The 25,761-nt window shown below is 42.3% G+C and overlaps 3 protein-coding genes across 3 annotated transcripts; all 3 read left to right on the forward strand.

Moving 5' to 3' along the window:
* Positions 1-11,343: 11,343 nt before the first annotated feature.
* On the forward strand, positions 11,344-11,852 carry LOC125526538 (uncharacterized). The gene has a single exon (XM_048691216.2). It carries the CDS (start codon positions 11,394-11,396, stop codon positions 11,721-11,723), a length of 330 nt encoding a protein of 109 aa, XP_048547173.1. The 5' UTR covers positions 11,344-11,393; the 3' UTR covers positions 11,724-11,852.
* Positions 11,853-17,189: 5,337 nt separating this feature from the next.
* LOC147981892 (uncharacterized) lies at positions 17,190-18,623 on the forward strand. Its single transcript, XM_087514148.1, has 2 exons — positions 17,190-17,587; positions 18,136-18,623. Exon 1 carries the CDS (start codon positions 17,217-17,219, stop codon positions 17,541-17,543), a length of 327 nt encoding a protein of 108 aa, XP_087370274.1. The 5' UTR covers positions 17,190-17,216; the 3' UTR covers positions 17,544-17,587; positions 18,136-18,623.
* A 4,709-nt stretch (positions 18,624-23,332) lies between these two features.
* Positions 23,333-24,023, forward strand: LOC125531527 (uncharacterized). The gene has a single exon (XM_048695903.2). The coding sequence runs from the start codon at positions 23,379-23,381 to the stop codon at positions 23,715-23,717; it is 339 nt and encodes a 112-aa protein (XP_048551860.2). The 5' UTR covers positions 23,333-23,378; the 3' UTR covers positions 23,718-24,023.
* Positions 24,024-25,761: the final 1,738 nt, after the last annotated feature.

Here is a 25,761-nt window from a genome sequence, read left to right on the forward strand (position 1 = left end):
CAGTTTCATCGACCACCAGTACTTCTTCTCGATCCAACTTCTTCGCCACGCCCGTCGCCCATCGCGCGCCGCCCTCGCCGCCCCCGCCGCCCGTCGTCGCCGTCACCGCCGTCGCCCACGCCACCCGTCACCGCCGTCGCCCCCGCCACCCGTCGTCGCCGTCACCGTCGTCGCCGCCGCCGCGCCCGTCGCCGCCGCCTCTCGCCCGCCGTGCCCGTCCCCGTCGTCGCCCGCCGCCGCCCGTACGCCGTCGCCCCCCGCTCGTACACACACACATACACACACACACACACGCACACACACACATTGTTTTTTACTTATTTTCTATTTTCTGTTGTTTAGATTAATGTTAGATAAATTACGTAGATAATAATGTTAGAATGTTAATGTTAGATGAATTATATGGAAAATATGTTAAATATTAATGTCAAATATATTTTACATGAATTAGAACAAGTTGAACTAGTTGAATTAGTATAGCTAGATATTAATTAGGTATATATATGAGATTTGAACTAGTTGAATTAATATAACTAGTTTATTTTTAGTATGAAAATTAATAGAACAAGTTTATTTTTAGTAAGAAAATTTAGGTATATGAGATTTGATGATCTAATCAAAATATTACTATATAGAACTACCTACTTTATTTTAGTAAGAAATTAATAGAACTAGTTTATTTTTAGTAAATGCTTAGTTGAATTAATAGAACTAGTTTATTTAGTTGAATTAATAGAACTAGTAAGTGTTTAATGTTTCACTTATATATGAACATATGTTAGATATTAATGTCAAATGTTAGATGAATTAGATATAAATTATATGTTAGATATATATTTAATTTAGTTATATGAGATTTCATTATCTAATTAACATTTTATTATATAGAACTAGCTACCTTATTTTTAGTAAGAAAATTAATAGAACTAGTTTAGTTGAATTAATTAGTTGAACTAGTTAGTTGAATTAGTTCAATTAATTAGGTATATTTTTTGTAAGTGCTTAGTTGAATTAGTTCAATTAATTAGTTGAACTAGTTGAATTAATAGAATTAGTTGAATTAATAGAACTAATAAGTGTTTAATGTTTCACCTATGAACATAGAAATGTCGTCTGACGACGAACACGATTTCATTATGTGCGAATACTGCGAAGACCAGCGCGGCCTGTGCGGCAGAAATTTTCTAGTTGATGATAGACGCTTCAGCATCAAGCTGGATGAGAACTTCGAAGTGGATACAGTAAGTCACAACGACAACTCTTTTTTCGTAATTAAGCATGACTTATGCTTCATTTGCTTCAACTTTTAATTTTAATTTTTCACTATTCTATTAGTGTATCCCCTGCCATGTAAGAATTTTTGTCTTGGATAAGATAGGTTTCAGTCCTAACGAAACTATGGAGGTAAAAAGAGTTTACTTGAAGACCGAGCATGGTTATACCTTCAACGTCAAATTATACAATGCAGACACATACACCTATTTTGAATGCAAAACTTGACAAGCACTATGCAAGGCTTATGCATTTGAGCCTGATATGGTTATCACCTTTGATATTCGTCCGGAAGATGATATTGAAGGTAATAGAGACATCTGGGTCGATGTGCAGACGCCTCCAGTTCTATCATTATGTGAGTTTCTCAACCATATTTATGTCTTTGATATGAGATTATTTGAACCGGTTGAATAATTAATAGATCTCAATTTATATTGACAGCTTACTTCCGATCAAGCAAACATGTCCGGCGCTTGGTAGACAGGACCGTCCACTATCTCGGGGCTGAACTAAACTGCGAGGAGACAAGTCATTATGTTTCATGACTTGAGGATCTTGATGCTGTCAAGACAAATTTCTTTCCTGCACTTAGAAATGTTAGTAATCAAAACGTGCGACCAATAGTGTTCGTACTGAACTACGGTCATATATATTTAGGAAAGATGGTAAGATTTCTACTATTTCTCCTTAGTGCATATTTTGCATACATTATTTTTTTAAGCTAAACTTCATTGCTAAGTATGTTACTATACGATGTTCTTCAACAGGGACTCCCGATGAATGTTGTGCCTAATTGGATCGAGACTAAAGGTACCATGAATATCGGCCAAGATATCCTACAATGCACTTTAGTGCATTCAGGATTTCTAATAGAGAGGAATGCTTAATAGTAAAAGACTGGAGCAAAATTGTGAACGATCACAGAGAAGTACTAGGGGGCAGCAATCAGAAGCGCAACCCACGATTAGGAGACGGGTTCATCTGCATGCTCCAATATGATGAATCAGCAAAGCTATACATGTTCTATGCTATTTTACCTGAGAGAGAGCAGCAGGAGTGATTAATTAGCTAGTTCATGCTCTTAGTACTTGTCCTCTCATGTCCGTGTTCTTCGTCCTGAACTTAATCTCAAAGAGTGATTTGCTTTTGTGGTGTTATGAACGCTTATAATATCATTACCATGTTGAACTCGATGATATCTTTGCTTCTGGTACAAGTGAATGTTTCTTTTTTAAGCTAGTGTTGGTGGTGATTAGATAGCGGTAATGACTATATGATGATTAAGTACTGGTAATGAGACGACTATTATATGATGATTTTTAGCTGCTATGAAAACTGTTGTTGGTGATGATATATATGATGCAAGAGTTTTTATATTAATATGATGATGATGATGATGAGTTATTATATCATTTATGAAAGAAACTGCATATTAGTTTCAACTGGATGGATTCTAGGTAAGTGATCAAGTATATGCCATATCCATATTACCTCGATCATTTAATTAGGTGATCAAGTATATATAATATGGATATGCATGGCATATACTTGATGACTTAGCTAGGATCCACATGCATCCAGTCAAACTAATCTGCGGTACATTCACCTAATGATTTAACAACTCATTATAATGTAAAACAATCACTAAATTAAATTGAAAAAACAAAATTAAAGTAAAAATAAAAAATAAAACCAAAACACACTCAAACATTTAGTACCGGTTGGTGTTACCAATTGGTACTAATGTCCTACGCGCCCACGGAGCTGGCTCGTGCCACGTGGTTGCCCTTTAGCACCGGTTCGTGCTGAACCGGTACTAAAGGGGGGGGCTTTAGTGCCCACAATTTAGTGCCGGTTACCGAACCGACACTAAAGGGCCTTACGAACCGGTGCTATTGCCCGGTTCTGCATTAGTGATGGCAACCATGACATAAAGAGTGAGAAATTTTGGCTAACAAATGCGCCTCATAATTTGATGCTCTTCCCTCGTAGCGAAAGATGCACCTGAACTCCTGTGCTCTTTGCTTGATCTCAGCTATAATCTGTCCATAGAGCCTACAGCTACCATTGATTATATGGTTGGCCACCTGTTTCGAATCAGTCACTACCAACACCTCATGAAGCATAAGATCTTCTGCTAGACATAGGGCTTCTCTACATGCGACTGTTTCGAGTGTTGCAACTTCCTGAACTCCATGGACAACCAGTGAAGAGGAGCCTAAATAGTTGCCTAGATGATCTTGGCACACAACAGTTGCAACTCCTCCAATCCTTGAACATGCAAGCCCAACGTCCACTTGAATTTTTTCACAACCATGAGGTGGTGCGATGATGGGAGCACAAGCGTTCATACCAGATCCTCTGGGGTGTCCAGTGGCGGCCTTCTTAGTTATTTGTCCAAGCTCAGAGATAAAACATCTGACAAACATGTTAGTTAACAAGGGGCTTTGGAAGACCCCCACATGTATCCCCTTTCCTTCTCGCCCACCATATCACCCATAATGTCACCCACAAACGGACAAAGGCGTCGTGTGAAATAGATTATATCATTGTGAACAACCATTGTTTGGCACTGGGTTTAGTCATCGCTATCATATGCTCCAAAAGCTCATCATCAACAAGAGCCCAAACGCTTCGTGCCATTGAGCATTCTATTAACAAGTGCCGCCATGAGTCCTCCACTCCACATAATCTGCAAGCCACCGTGTCAACCATCTTGCGATGGCAACGAACATCTTGTGTGGGCAACGAAGGTCTGGCAAGCCTTCAAAGAAACATCCTTATCTTCCCGCACCTGAGTACTCCATAGAGATTTCCAAGATGATTCATCATGTGCTAGGTTCGAAGAGCCAGCTCTTTCCTCTAGCCATGCCACCAACATTTTATACGTGGATCGGACTGTGAACGTACAGTTCTTTTTGAAGTGCCATGCCCAACAATCTTAATTTTTTTTCTAAAACAAAGAAACGGAAACAGAGAGCAACTAACTGAGAAGTACCCCTTGCATGAGCCCTTTAAAGGTCATTTTTTGATGGATTGAGAGCGCACCACTTGACATGGTAAGCCCCCTTTCCTCTTCTCTCCAATTAAAACATGGTAAGCCCTGTAACACGTACGTAACGAGCCCGTGGATGTAGCATTACTCTTTGTAGCTTTTGCGTCTGGAGAATCAGTTTGTCAGACGCGTAGTCGCACTCACAGAATGTTCCAAGCAGCATGTGCCATCTTCTTTCCCGACAAAAATACGCGCCAGTATCTGTTTCTGCTTGGCTCCGGACACGGGGCGTCCGTCTCATAGTACTTCCTCCGTTTTTATTTACTCTGCATATTAGAGTTGATTAAAGTCAAACTTTGTAAAGTTTGACCAAGTTTATAGAAAAAAGTACAAACATTTATCATAACAAATCTATATGATGTGAAAGTACATTTAATAATAAATCTAATGATGTTGATTTGATATTGTATATGTTAATATTTTTGTTTATAAATTTGGTCAAAGTTTACAAAGCTTGACTTTGACTAAAGCTAATACACAGACCAAATAAAAACGGAGAGAGTACCTCGTTTGCGTGCCGACATCACCCACATGCATGGGAACGGGAGCACAAAATCTCTTGCATTTTGGAAGACTGAGGGAGATACCCGCAAAAAAGGTAAAAGAAAAAAAAAGGGAAGACTGAGGCAGAGACATATCGATATTGTCCTATACAAAAACGGGGGCCATGAGAGGTGCCCAGTACCGACCGTTGATCCACTATATGCCTGCAGTGCTGCTCGTAGTGAGATTTGCAAGACTCTCCTCCACAGCTAGCCACTACCATGGACAGAAAGGTGTGCATCTCACTCGCAATCCTCGCGCTTGTGCTCGCTGGCCCGGGCACGACGCGGGCTGCGGCGGCGTTCGCCGGCGGCACCGCCAGCATCGACGTGGCGGCGGTGGCGCGGCAGCTGATGCCAACGCCGTTGTCGTGGTCGTCGATGAGGCTGGAGGACGGCGTGGCGGTGGACCTGGAGCACGAGGTGCACCGCCGCGTCCTCGCCGGCCAAGGAAACCTCGGCTATGGAGCCCTGGACAGCAAAGGGCCAGCCTGCCACGGTCAGTGCGGGGCTCACGGACAGCCGTACACCGACCATGGATGCAAAAGCGTTTTCCTCTGTCGCAACAAGAATATCTGAATGGACCAGCACCACGTTCGGGCGTCGGTGCACTCGCGCGTTGCATCGATCCATGTTTCATTCTCATTCCAATTCTGAATTTCGGACTGTTGTTGCTATTGCTATATACATCTTGAAATAACTTCTTTTTTTAAGGGAACTTTCGTTATCATCTCCCTTCCGGCCGGCCTCTGCATTAGAGTACGAACGGGAACTCAACGTTATCTTAATTATAACGAAATATGTATGTGGCAACCCAAATTGTTTTTGCAAAACTGCCAACCCACCTGGATGTCGTCTGTTTGTAGATGCCGAGGTCGCGATCTCACCACTCAGGCGCTGGAAACACAAAAGATGGAGTTGAGATGTACGTATTTACGCATGTATGCCACCGCTAAGTGAACCCAACGTACCGATTCGCTTGATCAAAGTCGTGCACCATGCCGCGATAAGATGGAAACTCTTGTTCGCCGCAGTCGCCACTCGCCAATACTCTGCATTCGTCCACCTCAATCCCGTGGCTCGTCCTCGAGCCGACCGCCGGCTGGGCCGGTCGTCCCCGTCGACCTCGCCATCAACACCCAGTAATTCGATCTGATCTCAACTCCGCTGCTCGCCCTCAACCTCACCTCTGCTCATACGCCGCCGGCTTGGCCGCTTTCCCCGTCGAGCTGACCTCCGAGCTCGTCCTTGTCTAGGTTCCCATCTGTGCTCATTCCTGTCCTGCTTGTTTCTTTGAGATCAGCGAGCAGACTCCTCCTTCTACATACGTCCAAGCTCGTCCTTGTCTTGCTCATCCCATACAATATCAGCAGTAGTCTGAAGGTGTAGGTGCGGAAGCTAGACATCACCTTCATGGACTGATAGGCCCGGGCACTGGCTGCAGCCCTCCAGTGCATCAACCGTAAGGTATAGATTCTAGGTAGGTGACTTTTCTGATTTTTTTTACGGGTGGACTTTTCTGAATTCTAATGTACTAGTAGAGAATAAGCCGCCTAAATGTGCCTCGATCCTGGTGTGCAAAAATGATTGATACATGCACGGATGTAGCACATGTATCAGTGGCATAACCACATTATTATGATCTATTGCTAATCTGCCTTGATAGAACAGACTGTAATCAAGATTATTTGCCATTGTTCTTTTTCCCAAAGTTTGTAGTTTCGTCTGATTGAGTATGGTTTCTTCCATACATCTGGACATGATTCAGTTTAGTCATCCATACGATACTCAACAATTTTGATTGTCTTCCACGTGCACATGATTAGCTCATAGTTTATATAGTGAATTAAATTTATGTTGTGAACAAGAAAATGAAAGTCCAACCTCTGTTCTGGATGTGGCCTTCTCATATCATCCTGCTGCTAGTTCAGAGAACCATTCAATGTTGGATGGTGACATTTTTCATCTAGTACATATGCAGAACCTGCATAAGCCTTCTATAAAGTAACATGTTTACATCAGAATCTTTGTTGTGAGAGTACTTAACCTGGGTTAGCATCTTAGCATGACATTCTAAACAAGCAAAATTGTATTTTATTCATTTCTGCTTAAGGTGCCATGAACATATGTTGCCCATATTAACCATGTCCATATTCTGTTGTATTTGTTGAAAAAGTACACAACAGTAACTTTTGTGTAAATAACACGGTAATATGCACACCGTAGACCTGATAATGTAGGTGCAAACGCCGCGGTATTTTTGGACCCGAGAAAAAATTTGTTAAAAACATACACATTGTAAATTCTTTGTAAGTAGCATGATAATATATGCACCACATACCAGATAACTTAGGTACAAACACTGTGGTAACTTTCATCATGGGGAAGAGAATTGTTGAAAAGATACCCGGTAAAATTTGTGTAAATAGCATGAGGATATACGTATCACAGACATGATAACTTAGGTACGAAACACCATGGTAAGATTTTTTTTTTGAAAATATACACATGGTAAATCAAGTTTAAATATCATGATAATATACGCACCGCAAATCTGAGAACTTGGTGAAAACACCATGATAATTTGAACCCGAGCAAAAAAAATTGTTGAAACATGCCCCTGTAACTTATGTAAAAACAACAATATATGAATTACATACCCAATACTTTACGCATAACTTTGACCAAAGAGGGGAAAATGTTATTGACAAAATACCACTGAAAACTTATGTGAAAATAGCACGATAATGTGCGAACCGCATTCCCGACAATATACGTAGAAACACCGTGGTAACTTTGATCAAGGGGGAAAATAGTAGTTGAAAAACATAGCCCCGATGACTTATGTGAAAATAGCACGGTAATGTACAAACCACATATCCGATAACTTACGTAGGAACATCTCGGTAACTTTTACCAAGGAGGAAAAAAAGTTGTTTGAAAAATATACCCCTGGTAACTTATGCGAAAATAACCCGATAATATACGAACCACATACACAATAACTTATGTACAAACACTATGGTAACTTTAACCAAGGAGAGAAAAATGTTGTTGAACACCCCCCCCCCCTCGGTAACTTGTGTGAAAATATCATGGTAATATACAATCACCGCGGTATCTTTGACCAAGGAGGGGGAAAAGTTTTTGAAAACATACCCCCTCGCTAACTTATGTGAAAATTGCATTGTAATATATTAACCATATACCTGATAACTTACGTAAATTCACTGTGGTAACTTTGACAAAGTCGGATTTTTTTTGTTGAAAAATATAACCACAGTAACTTATGCGAAAATAACACGGTAATATAGGAACACATACCCGATAATTTACATGCAAAGACCGTGGTAACTTTGACTGAGGAGGGGGTCAAAGTTGCTGAAAACATACCCCCAATAACTCCACATACCTGATAGCTTATGTACAAACACCTTGGTAAGTTTGACAAAGTCGGAAAAAAGTTGTTGAAAAACATACCCCCCTCCCACTAACTTATATAAAAATAACACGGTAATATATGAACCGCATACCCGATAACTTACGTACAAACACCATGTTAACTTTGATCAAGAGGGAAAAAAGTTGTTGAAAAACGTAACTCTGCTAACTTATGTGAAAATAGCACGATAATATACGCGTCACGTACCCGATAACTTATGTACAAACACCGTGATAAGTTTGACCAAGTTGGGAAAAAGTTGATGAAAAACATATCCCAATAACTTATGTGAAAAATACCATGATAACTTGCATATCATAGGTGTCGTAACTTTTGAACCCCAAAAAGAAGTCGTTGAAACATACCAATATGAAATCTACTTTTGAAAATCTCGTCGCCATGAATCTTTTATGTGAAAACGATTTTTTGCATTGTACCGATGGTTTGAACTACAAAACATTTTAAATTTTCAGAATAAGGACAATCTAGAATGATATCAACTTTTGTGTACTCTTGTGTAGACATGCATGTGCATGTGGAAATGGTGGGAGAACCATTTTTATGCCCCTGGTAACTTATGTGAAAATGCCACGATAACTTGCATATCACAGACGTGATAACTTATGTAGCCCAGACATGGTAACTTTTGACCCCTAGAAAAAGTCGTCGAAACATACCAGTATGGGATCTAGTTTCGAAGATCTCGTCGCGACGAATCTTTTATGTGAAAACGGTTTTTGCATCGGACCGACGGCTTGAGCTAAAAAACATTTTAAATCTTTGGGAAAAGGAGAATCTAGGATGACATCAACTCTTTTGTCCTCTAGTGCATGAATATAATTAGAAGAAGTGGATGCCGGGAAGGGGGAGAAATCATGGTAATCCATGCATGCATGTAGATAGAGATAAGGAAAAAGGTATGTGTGATAGTTTTGCTTATATGGCACACGTGTGCCAAATATCGTGGTCCTAAAGTTTTGACAACATCCGCCGCGCAGTTGCCACCTATCTCTTCAGTCCCCGCTGGCTCGGGAACAACATAAGGCAGCGCTTCAGGCGCCCATTATTGTGTATTTTGCAAACTGGCGCGCACACCCTCTCATGCTGGGCCGGCCCATCAATTTTTTTTCATTTTTTAATATACAAAAAATACTCTTGGAGTGAATCAGACCTATGACCCCGTAAAACATCGCAAGCTGTAGTAACCACAACACCACCAAACCTGAAGTGGTTACTTGAATCTTTTTCCTTTTCTTCTTCTTTATTTTACTTTTCCCTTTTCCCTTTTTTCTTTTTCTTCTTCGATGAACTTTTCTTAAAATTTGTTAGAAAAATATTCAAATCATTCAACAGTTTTTCTTAAAATTTATGAACTTTTTTCAAGTTCGATGAACTCTTTTTCAAAATCCATGCATTTTTTTTCAAATCGACGAACTTTTTCCCAAATTTGATGATTTGTTTTTCAAATTCATGAACCTTCTTTCAAAATCCATGAACATTTTTGAATTCACTATTATTTGTCTTTTTTTACAAATTTTTGTTTTTTTTCGTCAGTCAACAGTAAATGCGGTCGGTGAACCAGGACTGAGAATCGAGCGGTCGCCACGTACATGGGCTGGCCCACGAGTGATGGCACATGGGCGCCAGAAAGCTTTCATGGTGTTTAACGCGCCGAATAGGAGCCCCCAGAACAGAATGAGGCAGGCGCTCACTCAGGAAGCGGAAATGATTGGTACCAAAGTATTTCCGCGGCCAAGGCCCAACGTCAGGTACATGCGTTGAGCAATCGCTGGGTTATATTTAGGCTGAAGGCAAAATCCTAGTGTGGTCCATGGACCACCGTGGCCACCTACTGGCCTGCACTCACCCTCATCTTCAAGGGCAGATATTCCAATTCCGAGGCTCGCTAAAGATGCTTTTAATCTGGATGTTGGGCGTCATATTTGAGTTTTAAAGCCACCAGATTTACATTGTATCCCGATGAACATTATTGATTAATAAAGCAAGTGTGTTTAGATTTTTAAAAAAGGAGTACCTCCCATGTCTTCATGTTGCATGGAGATTCAGTGTGTAGTGCAGGTGAAAGATCTATATCATAACCTAAGCAGAGCTCCGCCGCCACTTATCTCTTACTAGCTAACTACCCGCGCATTGCAATGTGACATGCATATTTTTATTGTTCAACATCACTCATGTCTCATATATACTTTACCCAAATCTCCACCTCCCTAGTCCAATCTCACAACCTATGTCAATGGCCTATCCTTGGCAACGCCTGTAAAAAGATTTAGTACTATATATGAAATGGTGTACACTAATGGATTAGGAAAAAAAAAGGGTTAGTCTCCACATTACTGCAAGATTGTACGAATTCAGGATAGGCATGGGTGAAAAAACAGCAAGCGAATCGAGAGAGGGATTGAGTAGGAACGGAAATAAAAGTATTGATTTAGTATAGATTATCCTATGTTACTCCACATTTTTGTTTTGTGCAGCATCAGTTGAGATAACCAGAATAATATACAGGAAACAGGGGGTCGTGAAGACGAAAAAACTAACACACGGGAAAACGGGGGGAGGTGTCGAGGACAGATATCTCCAATGTCAAGTAGACGCGCTTGATAATGCTCAAAAAAAAAGTAGACGCGCTTGATAGCGCTGGGTTTTATTTGGGCTGAAGTACATGTATTAAAGGCAAAATTCTAGTATAGTTCATGGACCACTCTGGCCATCTACTGACCGGCACGTACCTCGCACGTCTGCGGGTTGCATGTAGATGCAGTGCAGTGCAGGTGAGAGAACCTAGGCAGAGCTTGACTGTAACTAAAGGTGTTCCATCGATCGGGTTCTCAGACACAACAAACAAGACACCACCAAAACCAAAACCTTCCATGGAAGCAACCAGTTATTGTGACGGGAAGCAACGTAAAGAACTATGGAGCTGGTGGTCCTAGCAGCTAGCGGCTAGATTGGGCCATGAGAACTGCCTCACACCAAATTTACCTCGATGCATATACAAATCGGTGCGCTCTCCCCCATGGTTGCCATCACAAACAGATCGATTAGGTAGCTAGCTACCATGGACAGAAATGTGTGCGTCTCTCTTGTGATCCTTGCCCTTGTGCTCGCTTGCCCAGACACCGAGGCGGCGGCGGTCTACAACGTCGACCAGGCGGTGATGCCAAAGTCGTCGTCGTCGTCGATGAGGCTGGAGGATGTAGTGGCGCGGGAGCTCGCGGTGGTGACGACGATGGACCTGGACGTGCGCAGCCGCGTCTACGGCGCCGGCGACATCTCCAACGGAGCCCTGGACGCCAACAAGCCACGCTGTGTCCGTAACTGCCCGGCGCCGGCCGGTTATCCGTACACGGGCCGGGGATGCAACAAATACTACGATTGCCGTGATTGACAAGGGCAGTGAGCCAGTGAATGGAACGGCGATACCTCCAAGAAATCCATGCTCTATTTCCAATATTCATGTTGCATGCATCTCTGTAACGTTGTTGCTATCGCCATATGTGTTGAAATAACTTTTTTAGCATGTCTTGAAATAGGAAAATGTTTAGATTCAACCGACTGATTTCTTGAAAAATCAGTCGGTTCGCACGTCGTCTGGTGGTCCCGTAACGTGTGTCATCCTTATCTCTTCCGCTCAGCCCTTCTTCTAGATCGAGCTGATCCCTTTTCCCCCTTTTCTTCTCACACTCCCGTACAAGATGTGGCACGACCGCCGGAACCCCGCCATCTTCCCTTCCCCTCCCTGCAGCCTGGCCTTCCTTTTTCTCCATTGAATCGATTTCCACCGCCGCGGCTAGGATGCTGCATCGCAACGCAGCATCCATGGTTGAAATGGGTTCATAGTAGTTTATAGCATCGCATCGCTATTGGTAAAATTTGCTATTTCTTTTCTACTGCATATTGTCGCTGTATTTGTACTGGTTTATAGTAGTCTCATGATATGATTTTATGATCATGATGAGTTATTATTTTAGTAGGTGAAAAAGACATGGATTGATCAAGTTTGGCTTAGTAGTACTTTGGATATGCACCATGTTGCCTCCACTTGAATCTAACCATGTTTATTTCACCCACCGATATATATAATAACTGATCATGCTCATAGTGATATAACAACTAAGCATCGTCATCGTTAATAATAACTCATCATCGTTATCATAATAACAAGTCATACTCATCATCATCATAGTCATCAAACAACTTCTACTCGTTAACATAATAACAAGTGATACTCATCATCATCATAGTCATCTAACCAACCCTACTTAATTGTTCTTAGGACCTACTACCCTCTCTAATGTAAAATAGCATAAAACAAGATAGGCCCTGACGCTCCATTATGGAGAATGGAGATTATCCTGTCTACAATTCTTGCGCTTCACACAATGTTGCTTTCAAGTAGATCCCTATAATTCTCCATACATTTTTTCCATTCTTTGATTGTCATGTATTCATCGGTTTTAGAAATCCGGTATGAACAACGGTGAAGCCTAGGCAGACTTGGCCGTAAGCTAATAACATCAAGGCGACCTTTTGAAAACATCAGATCAGGCACACAATCCTTTGGGGTCTTCTGTTGAAAAAACATAATAATAACGTCGTAGTTAGCAATGTAGTTTAGCTTTAGAAGAATATATGCAACAGATGTGCGGATGTCGTAATAGTGAAAAATCTTACCATGCCACCATCTCCATGGATGTTGTCGTAGTTCAACATGTGCACTAGTGGCACGTATTGACCATAATGTGCAGGAGTTTCATAATTAATATTGTAATTCTCAACATCACTAATAAATGAGATAAGATGATCTTTCTCCTCATAAGTTAATTCAGCGCCATCAGTGTAGTAGATTTTTTCTACCATCTTCCGTACATTTTTTGAAGAATGAAAATAAGATCTCAACTATTTTGAAATAAACAATATAAATTACTTAATAAATATGTTTGAGAAACTCACATAGAGGTAGAAGTGGAAGCGTATCAACAAGAACCCAAATGTCGATATTAGCTACCTCGGCCGGTGGCGGTAGAAAGGAGGGAGGGAGGGAGGGATGGAGGACGGTCGGAGGGAGAGAGGGAGACATACCCGGGGGGGCGACGTGGGTGGCAGCGGCAGGCAGGCGGCAATGCGGCGGCGGCAACGGGCCGACAGCGACAGCGGCAGCGGGACGATGGAGATGGAGAGTGTGGGGAGGGGAGAGTGAGGGCCGCATGGTGAAGGTAAGTTAGACTTACCAGTAGCGCGGTATAGCAAAACACGCTACTAGTACCCACTTAGAAAGCGCTACTACTATGCCTAGCTTGACGGCAACAGTGATGGCCAAAAATATTAGCAGCGCATTTTCATAGTGCCGCGCTACTGCTATGTGTGTAGCAGTAGCGCGTGGGTAAAGCACGCTACTGTTAAATAACAGTAGCGCCCTATTCTAACCAGCGCTACTGATAATTCTCTATATGTAAGGTTTTCCCTAGTAGTGTGGAAATGCTTTGTATCTCTGATAAAGTTTTATAATTGGTCTTTCTGCGAAAGAAAAAGGAGCCTATTTGTAGTTCTGTTGGCATAAGAACACTGCATTTCGAAAGTGCTATTTTGATTCCAAGCTCACATGCTCTCTGATGAACAGTAAAAATACAAAACAATAGTAAAAAGTTTAAAATTCTGAATTATTATGTCATAAATAATGATGATTTTTTATTCACATGGACATTTTTGTGGTGAAATGAAGTTCGTGCATGTTTGGGCTAAAGTAACAAAATCGATGCTCCAAAATGCTTCGAACAATAGTCTTTTCAAAGCATCGTTCTTGTTTTTTTTGTCTAGACCTGTACGAATGTCATTTCATCATAAACTTTTGCATGTAGTTGAAATATTCACCAATGTTTAAAAAATCGGTTTTTTTAACTGTTTAACTATTTTATTTTGATTTTACTGTCCTTGAGAGAGCAGGTGAGCTCGAGTTCAAAAATGACAAGAGACTCTTTCTATGAAGGCTATTTAACTCTGACATGGCACCGATATGGAGCCGGTAGCCGGCGTTTCTATTAGCCATGCTCTCAGCTTGTCAGATACGTAGCTGCACGCGGACTCTTCCAAGCAGCATGTGACCATCTTCTTTTCAGACAAAAATACACGCTGTCCAGTGTTTTACTATATGTTTGTTGTTTGTTGGCGGTCCCTCCATCGTTCTGCGACACCATACGAGCCGTCCCTCTTCACTGTTACGAGAGCTAGCTCGAGTTTTCTACACGCCCCATGCATGCATGGGAGCAAATTAAGTGGCTATTGCATGTGTATTTGGAAGGCTGAGAGAGAAAGACAGACAGATGTTGTCCGGTTCAAATCGGGGCATTGAGAGGTGCGCGACACCAAACCTGGATCTACCATAGGCCGGTGCTGGTCCTGGCTACTCACGCGCAACACTCGACTCCACAGTTGCCCAGCACAAACGGATCAATTAGCTATAGTAGTAGTAGATCCATGTATGGTGTTGGGCACATCCCTCGAGGTCTACTCTACAGCGTCGGAGAGACGTTGCTGCCAATGTCACCGTCGATGAAGCTGGAGGATGGCGTGCCACCGGAGCTCGCGGTGGTGGACCTAGAGCCGGAGGTGCACCGCCGTGTCCTCGCCAGCTTCAGCGACGGCTTGGACAGAACCAGGTAACACTTTTTTTTTGAATAGTTTAAATTGTTTATCACATGTGCCACAGCCACACTGCTTTTAATCACACAAAGTGCACTATAAAAAAATATCATCAACAGTATACCATATGAAACATGGAGGAACAGAAACTACGGCGGAGCAGCCATTGTGTAAAATTTTGACAACATACACTGCGTCGTCGCCATCCATCTCATCTCTTCAGCCCCCCTTGCCCGGGAACAACAAAATGAGGCAGGCGCTCACTGAAGAAACTGAAATTATTTATTTTTTGAAACAAAGAAACGGAAACTACTCATACGAAAGTATGTCCACTGTTTAAGTAGAAATGTGTAGTTCGTCTTTTTCCATTAGTTTGAGTTTTTGGATGACCTGGCTAGTGTGTAAAGCTTAACATGGTATCAGAGTTAAGGTCTAAATGAGTTCAAGTCGCCTCTTGACCCAACTTCACATCCATGGCTAACAGGGCCGTCGACAAGGGGGGCCAAAGTGGGCGACCGCCCAGGGCCCCCAAATTCCTAGGGGCCCCCAAATCGCAGTTTTGTGTCAGGTTGAAAAAGGCCCAGCTTACCTGCCTGCTGGATCATCCCTGATGTACTCCCTCCGTTTTTATTTACTCCGCATATTAGAGTTGATTGAAGTCAAATTTCGTAAAGTTTGACCAAGTTTATAGAAAATAATATAAACATTTACCATAACAAATTTATACTATGTGAAAGTACATTCAATAATAAGTCTAATGGTGTTGATTTGTTATCGTATATGTTAATATTTTTGTTTATAAAATTGGTCAAAGTTTACAAAGCTTGACTTTGACCAAAGCTAATACGCGAACTAAATAAAAACGGAGGGAGTACGACAGCGCCGTAGCGCAACCCCAATCGAGCAGTTCGCCTCCCGCCGCCAGACGATGACAGCGCCGAAGCGTAGCGCAACCCCAGTTCAGAAATTCGACTCGCGCTGCCGGATGACAACATCGCCGTGCAACAATTTTCTGTAATCTGCGCCTTCTTTGGCCGCCTCAAGTTTAGGCCTCTCGATAATGCATGTACCACCGTATCCATAGGTAACTTCCTGTTGTTCCTACTCTGCTCCTATCGATAATTAGTTAATTATCCATGATTGAATTACTTGTCTTGCTCGCACAACACTAAACTTAAACTGCGACGTGCTCTTAAATTTTGGTTTTCAGAATTGATTCCCGCTGAACATGTACTAGTAATACTGTAGTTATGCTATCAGGTTGTCTGCAGGACAGTCCTGACTTTGTGCATCAAACCTCCAATGAATCATCGATCTATTCATTATTCATCAATTGATCATGTATTGTAGCTCATCTAGCTGTTGTTGGCAGAGTGTACTTTTGTTCTCCTTTTGTTATTACCTTGATGACATTTGTCCATCTATCATGTATTTGTTCTCAAATCATCGATCGACCATGCATTTCTTTGATTGTTTTAGATAGAACTATTTTGAGGATAGTTGCTCATACAAGATTTTGAAGATAGTTGTTCATCCGAGTATCAAGGTTCGCATTCTTTTGTTCTCTTACCTTGGTAAGCCTAGAATACATGTAATGATGCTTTTCAGTAGAGCACGATGTTAGTTTTATTGCTTTAGCAGTACCTTCAGTACTTTAAATTCATAATTGATGTATTTTGAAATTATATGAAATAACACACAATTAAGAAATTGAATTAAATGAAATTATATATGTTTAATGTTTGAGCCTCATTTTGCGTTTCGTCCCGGGGGCCCAAATGTCTGGAGACGGCCCTGATGGCTAAGAGCGAATGTCAGGTACATCATCGCTGGGTTTCATTTGGGCTCAAGGCAAAATCCTAGTATGGCCATGGGCCACTCTGGCTACCCACTGGCCTGCACGTGCCTCGCTTGTCTTCAGGTTGCATGTAGATGCAGTGGAGGTGAGAGATCTATGTCAAAACCTTATATAGAGAGATTAATTGTACTAGTAACTAAAGGTGTTCGATCGACCGGGTTCTCATATATATACTGAACAAACAAGGCACCTCCCGCACCCAAACCTTTCATTGAAGTAACCAGTTACAGTGACAGGAGAACATTGGGCGGGTGGTCCTGGCTAGCGGTTAGGTTGGGCCTTGAGAGCTGCATGTCACCAAATTAACCTGGATGTATATATAAGTCGGTTCACTCCCCCCCACGGTTGCCTATCACAAACGCATCGATTAGCTAGCTAGCTACCATGGACAGAAACGTCTGCATCTCTCTTGTGATGCTTGCGCTTGTGCTCGCTGGCCCGGACACGGGGGCCGCGGCGGCGGCGGTCTACAACGTCGACCAGGCGGTGATGCCAACGCCGTCGTCGTTGAGGAGGCTGGAGGATGGCGTGCCGCCGGAGCTCGCGGTGGTGACGACGTTGGACGTGCACAACCGCGTCTACGGCGCCAGCGGCGTCGCCAACGGAGCCCTGGACGCCGTCAAGCCACGCTGCGTCCGCAACTGCCCGGCGCCGTCCGGTGCTCCGTACACGGGCCGGGGATGCAACAAATACTACGATTGCCGTGTTTGACAAGGGCAGCGAGCCAGTGAATGGAACGGCGGTACCGGCAAGCGGCAAGGAATCCATGTTCTATATATTTCCAATTTCATTTTGCATGCATTCATGTACCCTTTTTTAAACATCTTCCTATACCGTTGTTGCTATCGCCATATGTCTTGAAATAAAAAATTTAGCATGTCTTGAAATAGCTTGGCAGTACGTCTTGTTGGTACGATTTGTGAAGCCACCGATGATCGAAATTCAATGTTATTTTGCGCCCCGTTTGTAATTACACACAAGTGAACACGGAAAACTATCTGTACTTCTGTTGTTAAGAACCCTCATGTCAAAAAAAGAGAAGAAGTTAAGAACCCTGCATCCTCAACTCATGGCCAGTCCACCTAAAGGTTTTTTTTATGTAGCTAGATCTCAGTCGACTGATACTTAACCAAGTCTCCGTCAATGAGATTTTACATGGAGATCAGTGCATTTTTTAACCTTTTCTTTTTGTATATGTTTCTTAGTGCAATTTAATGTTCATATAGGTATAAGAGCATCTCCACCCGGGCATCAAAAAAGGATGTTGTAAAAAAATTGGGCACTAAAGTGTTTTTTTTTGCAGGAGCAAGTGTCGTCTCCAACCGCTGTCGTAAAATATGGCACCACTGCTCCAAGGCCGCATCACATTCTTCTTCTACACATATGATCAAACACCTGCAAGGCACAAATGCAGTACATGTACAATGGCATGAACCTGAACTGAATTTAGTTTGTAGCTTGTCATATGTGTGTTAGAAGTAAATCGATTGGACTGCATACCTGCATCATCTATGTTCAGGTAAACTATCACTGAACAACGACAGCAGTGCAAACTGCACCATCTAATTCAGTGCAATACAATTGCTTGTTCCTTCATTGAACAACAGCAGCAAGTTCATACCTTTACAGCAACAGCAGCGCAGCCGGGTAATAATTTCTCTCAATACAGTAACAGCGCCAAAACTTCCCATCTTCAGTTTGGCGCAGCCGTTGCCCACCGGGTCCCAACCAATGATGCCATATATCTTTTTCCCCATGTCTCTGTGCTAGATTCCCCTTGGCCCACTGCTGAAATGATGAGCTAAATGCATGCCTATGCCTGAGCTAAGAGCAACTCCAAGGCGCCCGATGCGCGTTTTGTCCGTTTTTTATCTATTTGGATCGGTATGCCCGTCCTCTTCCCTGTTTGGGTTAGCAGTGTGCCTAACGTGTCAACGCATTTTCTTCCTTGCGGCCTTTTTTCTAGCTCTTTTCGTGACATACCAACAAAATTGACCCAAGTTCACATAATTCAAACAAAATACAAATATATCATAGTTTCATAACTAAATAAATATCTCATAGTTTACAAGCCAAATAAAATTTAAATTGTCTCAAATACATTTGAAAGAAATTACGGGAGAGGTACTCGTCACCGGAATCCATTTGTACCTTGCAGGCAAACCGTCGAACACCTTGCGGGCGTCGTGGAAGAAGTCGGACGGTGAAGAGCCTCGGGCCTCTCCGAGACCAGGTAGCAGGCCTATCGGCGTGGAGGCGTACGTGGTAGCATCCGACGAGTGAGGAAGCCGCGTTTGTGTGCTGCTGGCAGGGGGCGAGGGGTTGGTGGCGTCGACATCGGGGTATCGCGACGGCGGTGAAAATAGTCTACCAAACGCCAGAGTATGTGGCCGTTGGGAGGTGGTGTGCCACAGGGGGAGGTATGTATGTGGGGCGGCCAGCCTAGGCACCGAAACTGGCGGTGGCGGCAACTGGTGGGGCGGCCGGGTGTGCTGGCTGTCGATGGGAGGAAGAGGGAATGACCAATGTGCCACGGACTAGGGGAAATTTCTGGTGCACCGGAGCTTGTGGTGCTACCGGCGCACCGAACTCACATTGTGCTTTTAAAATGTTCAAAAAATTCTGAAAAAAATTAGCACACTCATACAACATCAATGTAGGTTGTGACAAAATTTCAAGTCAAAATCCGAAATATAACTCGAAAAACAAAAATGACAAATTCAACACTGAGTTGTACATAACATACCTTGGGCTTTAGATTTGTCCTATTATCACACCGATATCAAATTTATCAATTTTCTATCTCAAAAAATATTTTGAATTTGTATACGAAATTTTGTGACATCATACATTGATGTTGCCTTAACATGCTAGATTTTTTTTTTCAGATTTTTCAAAATATTCTATAGCATCAGGTGCACCGGTAGCACCACAAATGCGGGTGCACCGGATACATTCCCCCACTGACTAGTGGACCAGGGGGAGGACAAGGGCGGGTGTGGCCCCGTCCGTTGCATGTCCGAGCCGACGCAAACGCGGCCCCAATTTGGGCCTGAAACGGGCTGTGTGTGGACAAAAAGCGAACGATGGTCTGTTTGCGTCGGCAGGTTGGGCTGATTTTTTTGTACATTTCGACCCAAATGGACACGCGCGAACAATTTGGGCCGGCGCGTTGTAGTTGCTCTAACACAGCTAGCAGAAGCTGCGGCTGCCTATTCTAGCTCTTTAAAACAAAATTGCACTACACACAAATGCATCACCATAACTTTTTATTGCTTTTGTGAAAAATTAAATTAGCTTATTTATTTGACTTTTTCATGGTGTGCTCTTCAAAGCAAGCCCAATATCAACATATTTAAATTTAGATATGGGAATTACTATGCATCAAACACATGACAGAGACTAAATGTTTATTGAATTATACCACAAAGTTCTTCAGAATTGTCATACAAAGTGCCAGCAAGGTAAATGTAATATTGCGTAAAAAATTCTTAATTGGCAAAAAATGAGCAGCACATTCAACGACAAAGTTTATTGAATTATACCACAAAGTTATTCAGAATTCTCATACAAAGTGCGAGCTAGGTAAATGTAAAGTTCATTGTTTTCCCATAAAGTTCGATGATTATAACAGTAAAGTTCATGGGATTTTTCCATAAAGCTTGCTGATTATAGCAGTAAAGTTCATTGGATTTTCCCATAAACTTAGGTACATCCATATGTTTTCTTTGGGAACTATCAAATATTCCCTCCCTTCCAAATTACTTGTCTTGAATTTGTCTAGATACGGAAGTATCTAACACTAAAATGAGTCTAGATACATCTGTACCTAGACAAATCCAAGACAAGTAATTCGGAACGGAGGGAGTAGTTAATTAACAACAGTTTATAGCAGTAAAGTTCTTGTAGTATTTAAGATTAATTAACAAGGGTTTGACCCATTTAATTAAACACGGTTAAAATCATCCATTAGTCTGCCTTTATTAATGGTGCATGACCAAGTAGTACCTACAAGAGAGATTCCCTGTCCTAGATAGTGGGCGGTCTAGAGTCAAAATCGTGCATGGCAGCATGCAGTTAATGTGACGTGCATGGAAGATGAGTGGGGGAGATATGCATGTGTGTGCAACCAGTTTGGATAAATCCACGTCCTCGTATATTTGCAGCATTTGGTGACTCATTTCAGGGCTGCACAATTCTTTTTGCAAATGTTTTAAGATTAGACAACTGTTGAAGAGACTTTTTGGCCCCAAGTGTCTCTTGTGACCCTCGTGGTCGTGCTGGCTGGCCCAGGTGCCAAGGCCGCGACCGGCAAAAACTTCGATGATTCGGTGAGTCAGGGCCTGTTTGGTTTCAATAAGTCACCCGACTTATAAGTCAGGTGACTTAAAACTAGTGATTTATAAGTCACGCCTGTTTGGTTGTCACCTGACTTATAAGTCACCTGACACATCTTTTCACACCAATCAACATCATGTAGGTGGTGGGACCCACGCAAAAAGAGGTGACTTATAAATTTTAAGTTGGGGTGGAGCAACTTATGATTTATAAGTTGGGGTGACTTATAAGTTAGGTCTGTTTGGCAAAATAAGTCACTTTTTTCACTTTTCAATTTATAAGTTGATGACTTATTTAGAACCAAACAGGCCCTTAATATCATCATTTTGTACGCTAGAGGACAGCATAGCGCCAGAGCTCAGGATGGTGAAGGCGGTACACCTCAACTCGAAAGGCCTGAAGCACAGTAGGATAATGGCCAGGATAGGGAACTCTCTATTCCCCTCGTAGCTACCTAGAGCGTACCCCCCATCACGCACCTGGTACTCTGCTGGGCCGGCCAATTCTGGGTTTTTCACCATACTAGTTTTGGCTAGAACCTTCTTGAATTGTTTTTTTTCATTTCTTTTGTTTTTCTTTCTTTCCTTTATTTTCTTGAATATTTCTTTTAATAAATGTTATTATATTCTCTTTTTTATTTTTCCTTTTTTTAATTCGTAAAAGTATGTCTAATTCATGAACATTTCTTTTGAAACCCTGAACATTTTTCGAATCATGAACATATTTTTTAAATCATGATTTTTTAAAAAATTCAAGAACATTTTCTAAAAATTTGTGAACATTTTTAAAAATCTCGAGCATTTTCCGAATTCGCGTTACAAATCCGTGAACTATTTTAAAAAATTGAGAACATTTGTTTTGAAACTCATGAATTTTTTAATTGATGACCATTGTTCTGCACCGATAAACTTTTTTGAATCAACGAATATTTTTTTGAATTCGCAAACGTTTTTTAAATCGGCGATTTTTTTAAAATTTATGAATATTTTTGTTTGAATAACATTTTTGAAATGCATAACCATTTTTCGAATTCATGAACTTTGTTTGAATCAGCAAACATTTTTTGAAACGGTGAACTTCTTTTGTAATTCATGATCATTTTTTTTATTTCTGTGAAGATTTTGAAAAATTCCTGAATAACTTTTTAATTCATGAACATTTTGTTCCAATTCAAGAACATTTTTCCAGTATGCGAACTTTTTTTTGAAATCATGAATAGTTGTTTTACTCCACGGACAGTTTATGATTTTTGGAACACTTTTTCGAAATTCACGTTTTTAAAAGAATTTGGAACTTTTTAAAATCTTGAATTATTTTCAATAAGAAAAAAAAGTAAAAACAAAAAGCAGATCACTGAAAAACGAAATAAAAAATCAGAGGGTCTCCAGCCCTGCTCATGGGTCAGCCCAATAGAGCGCTCGGGGTCAGCCATATGGGTCCTTTGTGAGAAAATCCTACGCCTACATAAGATATACGATCCCTAAAAAAACATAAAATTTACTATCCCTCAAAGAAAATATCAAATTTACGTAGGTCTAACGTAACCCCTATCACAATCCTCCATGTTGATTTACGTAAAAGTTTGTAGTAAAACGTACATAAGTCTAGCATTGCTCATGTATGAATAGTTTTTTTTTGCGGGGTCATGCATGAGTAGTTGTGCACTCGCATTCCATCGGTGATCGGTCCATGTTATTTTATTTCCATTTCCATTCTGCGTGCACTTCAATACAGTTATGTATTTGTAAACTTTGCGTGCAGTCTCGTTGTACAATTGTGAAGTGTCTGATTAGTGATGTTCGAAAGTCAAGGTTGTCTTGCATCCGGTTTGTAATTAAACAGAAGTGAAAGCTATTTGCACCTCTATTTGTCACAACAACACTGCATTTGACTTACTCTGGTATTAGTATTTGACTTTTTGATTGTTGTAAATGGACAGAAATGCACGATGTGTTTGACTTTTTGGTTGTCATTTGATTTATTCGCGTAATTTTTTTTCCTTTAATTAAAATGGCTACGGCAGTCGCTGTGGTTCACCTAGAAATGCTGCTGCATTCAATTCAATTAAGCAGAGGCAAGTAGACAGGGCCATGAGAGCTGCCCAATACCGAACGTCGACTATTCAACAAAATACCGAACGTCGATCTATAAGTCAGTAAGTGCTCCGACCAGCTAACACTCTCCAGCGGATCGATTAGCTAATCTAGCATGGACACAAAGGCGTGCATCTCGCTTGTAATCCTCGCGCTCCTGCTCGCCGGCCCGGACACGAGAGCTACGGCGCTCGCCCGCATCGACGCGGCGGCGGCAGTGATGCCAACGTCGTCGGCGACGTGGATGAAGCTTGAGGACGGCGTGGCGCCGGAGCTCTTGGGTTCGACGGCGGTGGACCTGGAGGGGCACCGCCGCGTCCTTGCCAGCACAAGCATCACCGCGAGTTCCCTGAACCCCAACAAGGCAGCCTGCACCAGGACGTGCCCGGCGCGAGGACGGCCGTACACCGGCCGGGCATGCCTCAGAAGGTACCAGTGCCGTCAGGGACAGTGATCGGAACAGCACTCCTGCTGTCGCTCCAACCTCCTTCCTGCGTCTGTCCATGGGTGCACTCCCGCTCGATCGGTGTTTTGCTGTATATTTCCATTTCCGTTTTGCCCGTGTCTCGTCTGCGATCGACATGTATTATGAAATATAACTTTGCACGCTGTCTCGTTTGTACAATTGTCGAGTGGTGGTGACTGTACACCAATCAAGATAGAAAGCAAATGTATGCTACATCCTGTTAACAATCTGTGCACCTCGTTGACATAAGAACGCCGCAGTGTGGAAATACCATGCATTATGGTATATCTCTTATATCGAAAGCCATGTCATTTTCGCATATCCATTATTAGAGCCGGAGCCGGAGGCTGCTATCCCCCAGGAGACGGACGTTGTCTACATCCGCGATGACGGGTAGTCTAGGTTTATCTATGTAGCTGTTGTGTGATGCATGATCTAGTATGATTGCAACAGACCAAAAATTAGCGATGTCAGGGATGTGTTTGCAGACGTTTTTTTTTCGCGAATACACAAAGCTTGCGTATGTTTCATTAATAGAAGAAGTTGAAATGAGAGGACATCACATGGCACAACCAAAGATAGCGTAAACATGATGGCAAAGCAGAGTGGTATGGGATGCTCAGCCCAAACAGAAGCTAGAAGTGTTTATTTTTGCTGGAAGGAAGGTCCAACTGTGTGAACCATGTGCACAATAATACAAGATAATACCCTAATATAAGACTAATTTGTAACAGTAGAGATAATACCCTATTCCTGCTCTCGTGTATTATGTTGAGGTGTGTACAAAATACATGTGAATACCAATAGAGTGTGTAAGATGTTCTATCATGAGCCCAGCCTCTGGCTTATATGACATTCCAAGTGTATCGGTCGGGGACGCTCGAGCAGCAGGTGTGTGCCATCTGACCACCGAATTGCAATCATTACCGCGATAGATCACCGGTCGGTGGTCCGCTGAAGACCCATCTATACCAAACGTTATGCATGCTTGGTACGCTGGAGCATCACTTATCTATTAGCATTGAAGTTCAGTATAACGACTCGATAACGATCAAAGATGGTAATCTGGACAGAGCATTCTACCATTAGAGATTTACGTGCCACACGTAAGTAGGTACATACTCTACTTATAATCTCAGAAAATGAATTAAGCTCTCTAGCATTTCTGGCCAGATCATGAAAAGCTGTATGTAATTCGCAGCTTTGGCACACGGTACTTCTTAGATTTTTTTTTTTTTTGCATTCAAGATTCAAGTGGTCCGGACCGTTCCAAGTGTTGGACCTAAGAACCTGTAGGAAATTTTCAGGTTAAAAAAGTTTGGGCCGGACCGTTCCAAGTGTTTGAGCTCGTATATTAAATAGAAAACAAATGTAAGTCATGACCGCCTCATGTGGCCACCACGGGGAGAAGCTGGATGGAGACGGCATGCTCTGGTCTGATGGGACACGCTTTGGACACTCGGGCGGCCTGCGACTTGCTTGACACGGCTCCAACTACGGTGAAGATTTGGAGACCCACGAGACAGAGGAGGAGAGATAAATTGCAAAGTATCAGAGATAAATCTAGCAGATCTCTCGGTCGGGTGTTCTAACTAGGCGACTTGGCACAATGGTAATAGGAGCAAGATTTTACCCAGGTTAGGTATGTCACGGTAGAGATAATACCCTACTCTTGCTCTCATGTATTATGTCGAGGTGAGTACAAAGTGCATGTGAATACAAAGTGTGTAAGATGTTCTACGATGAGCCCAGCCCTCAGCTTATATAATATTCCGGGGGGTCTAGGGTTACAGATCCAAGTCGGTTGTCCATGGAGGTAAAGTCTGCCTCGGCTCCGACTTCCTTGGCTTGTATGCCAAGTCTTCCATAGTCTTCGAATAACCTGCCATGGGTCGTCCAAAGTGGCCCAAGTTGGAACCAACCTAGGGGACCTCAGCCCGGCCCACCAGCCCGGGAACCGACGTGGTGAGAGATCCATGTGTCGGGCCACCGTCACAGAGGAACCAACAGGGGCCTGCTGAGGGGAGAGAGA

The sequence above is a fragment of the Triticum urartu genome, chromosome 3A, assembly GCF_056163025.1.
Source record: "Triticum urartu cultivar PI428250 chromosome 3A, HENAU_Tu73, whole genome shotgun sequence".
Taxonomy (NCBI): Eukaryota; Viridiplantae; Streptophyta; class Magnoliopsida; order Poales; family Poaceae; genus Triticum; species Triticum urartu.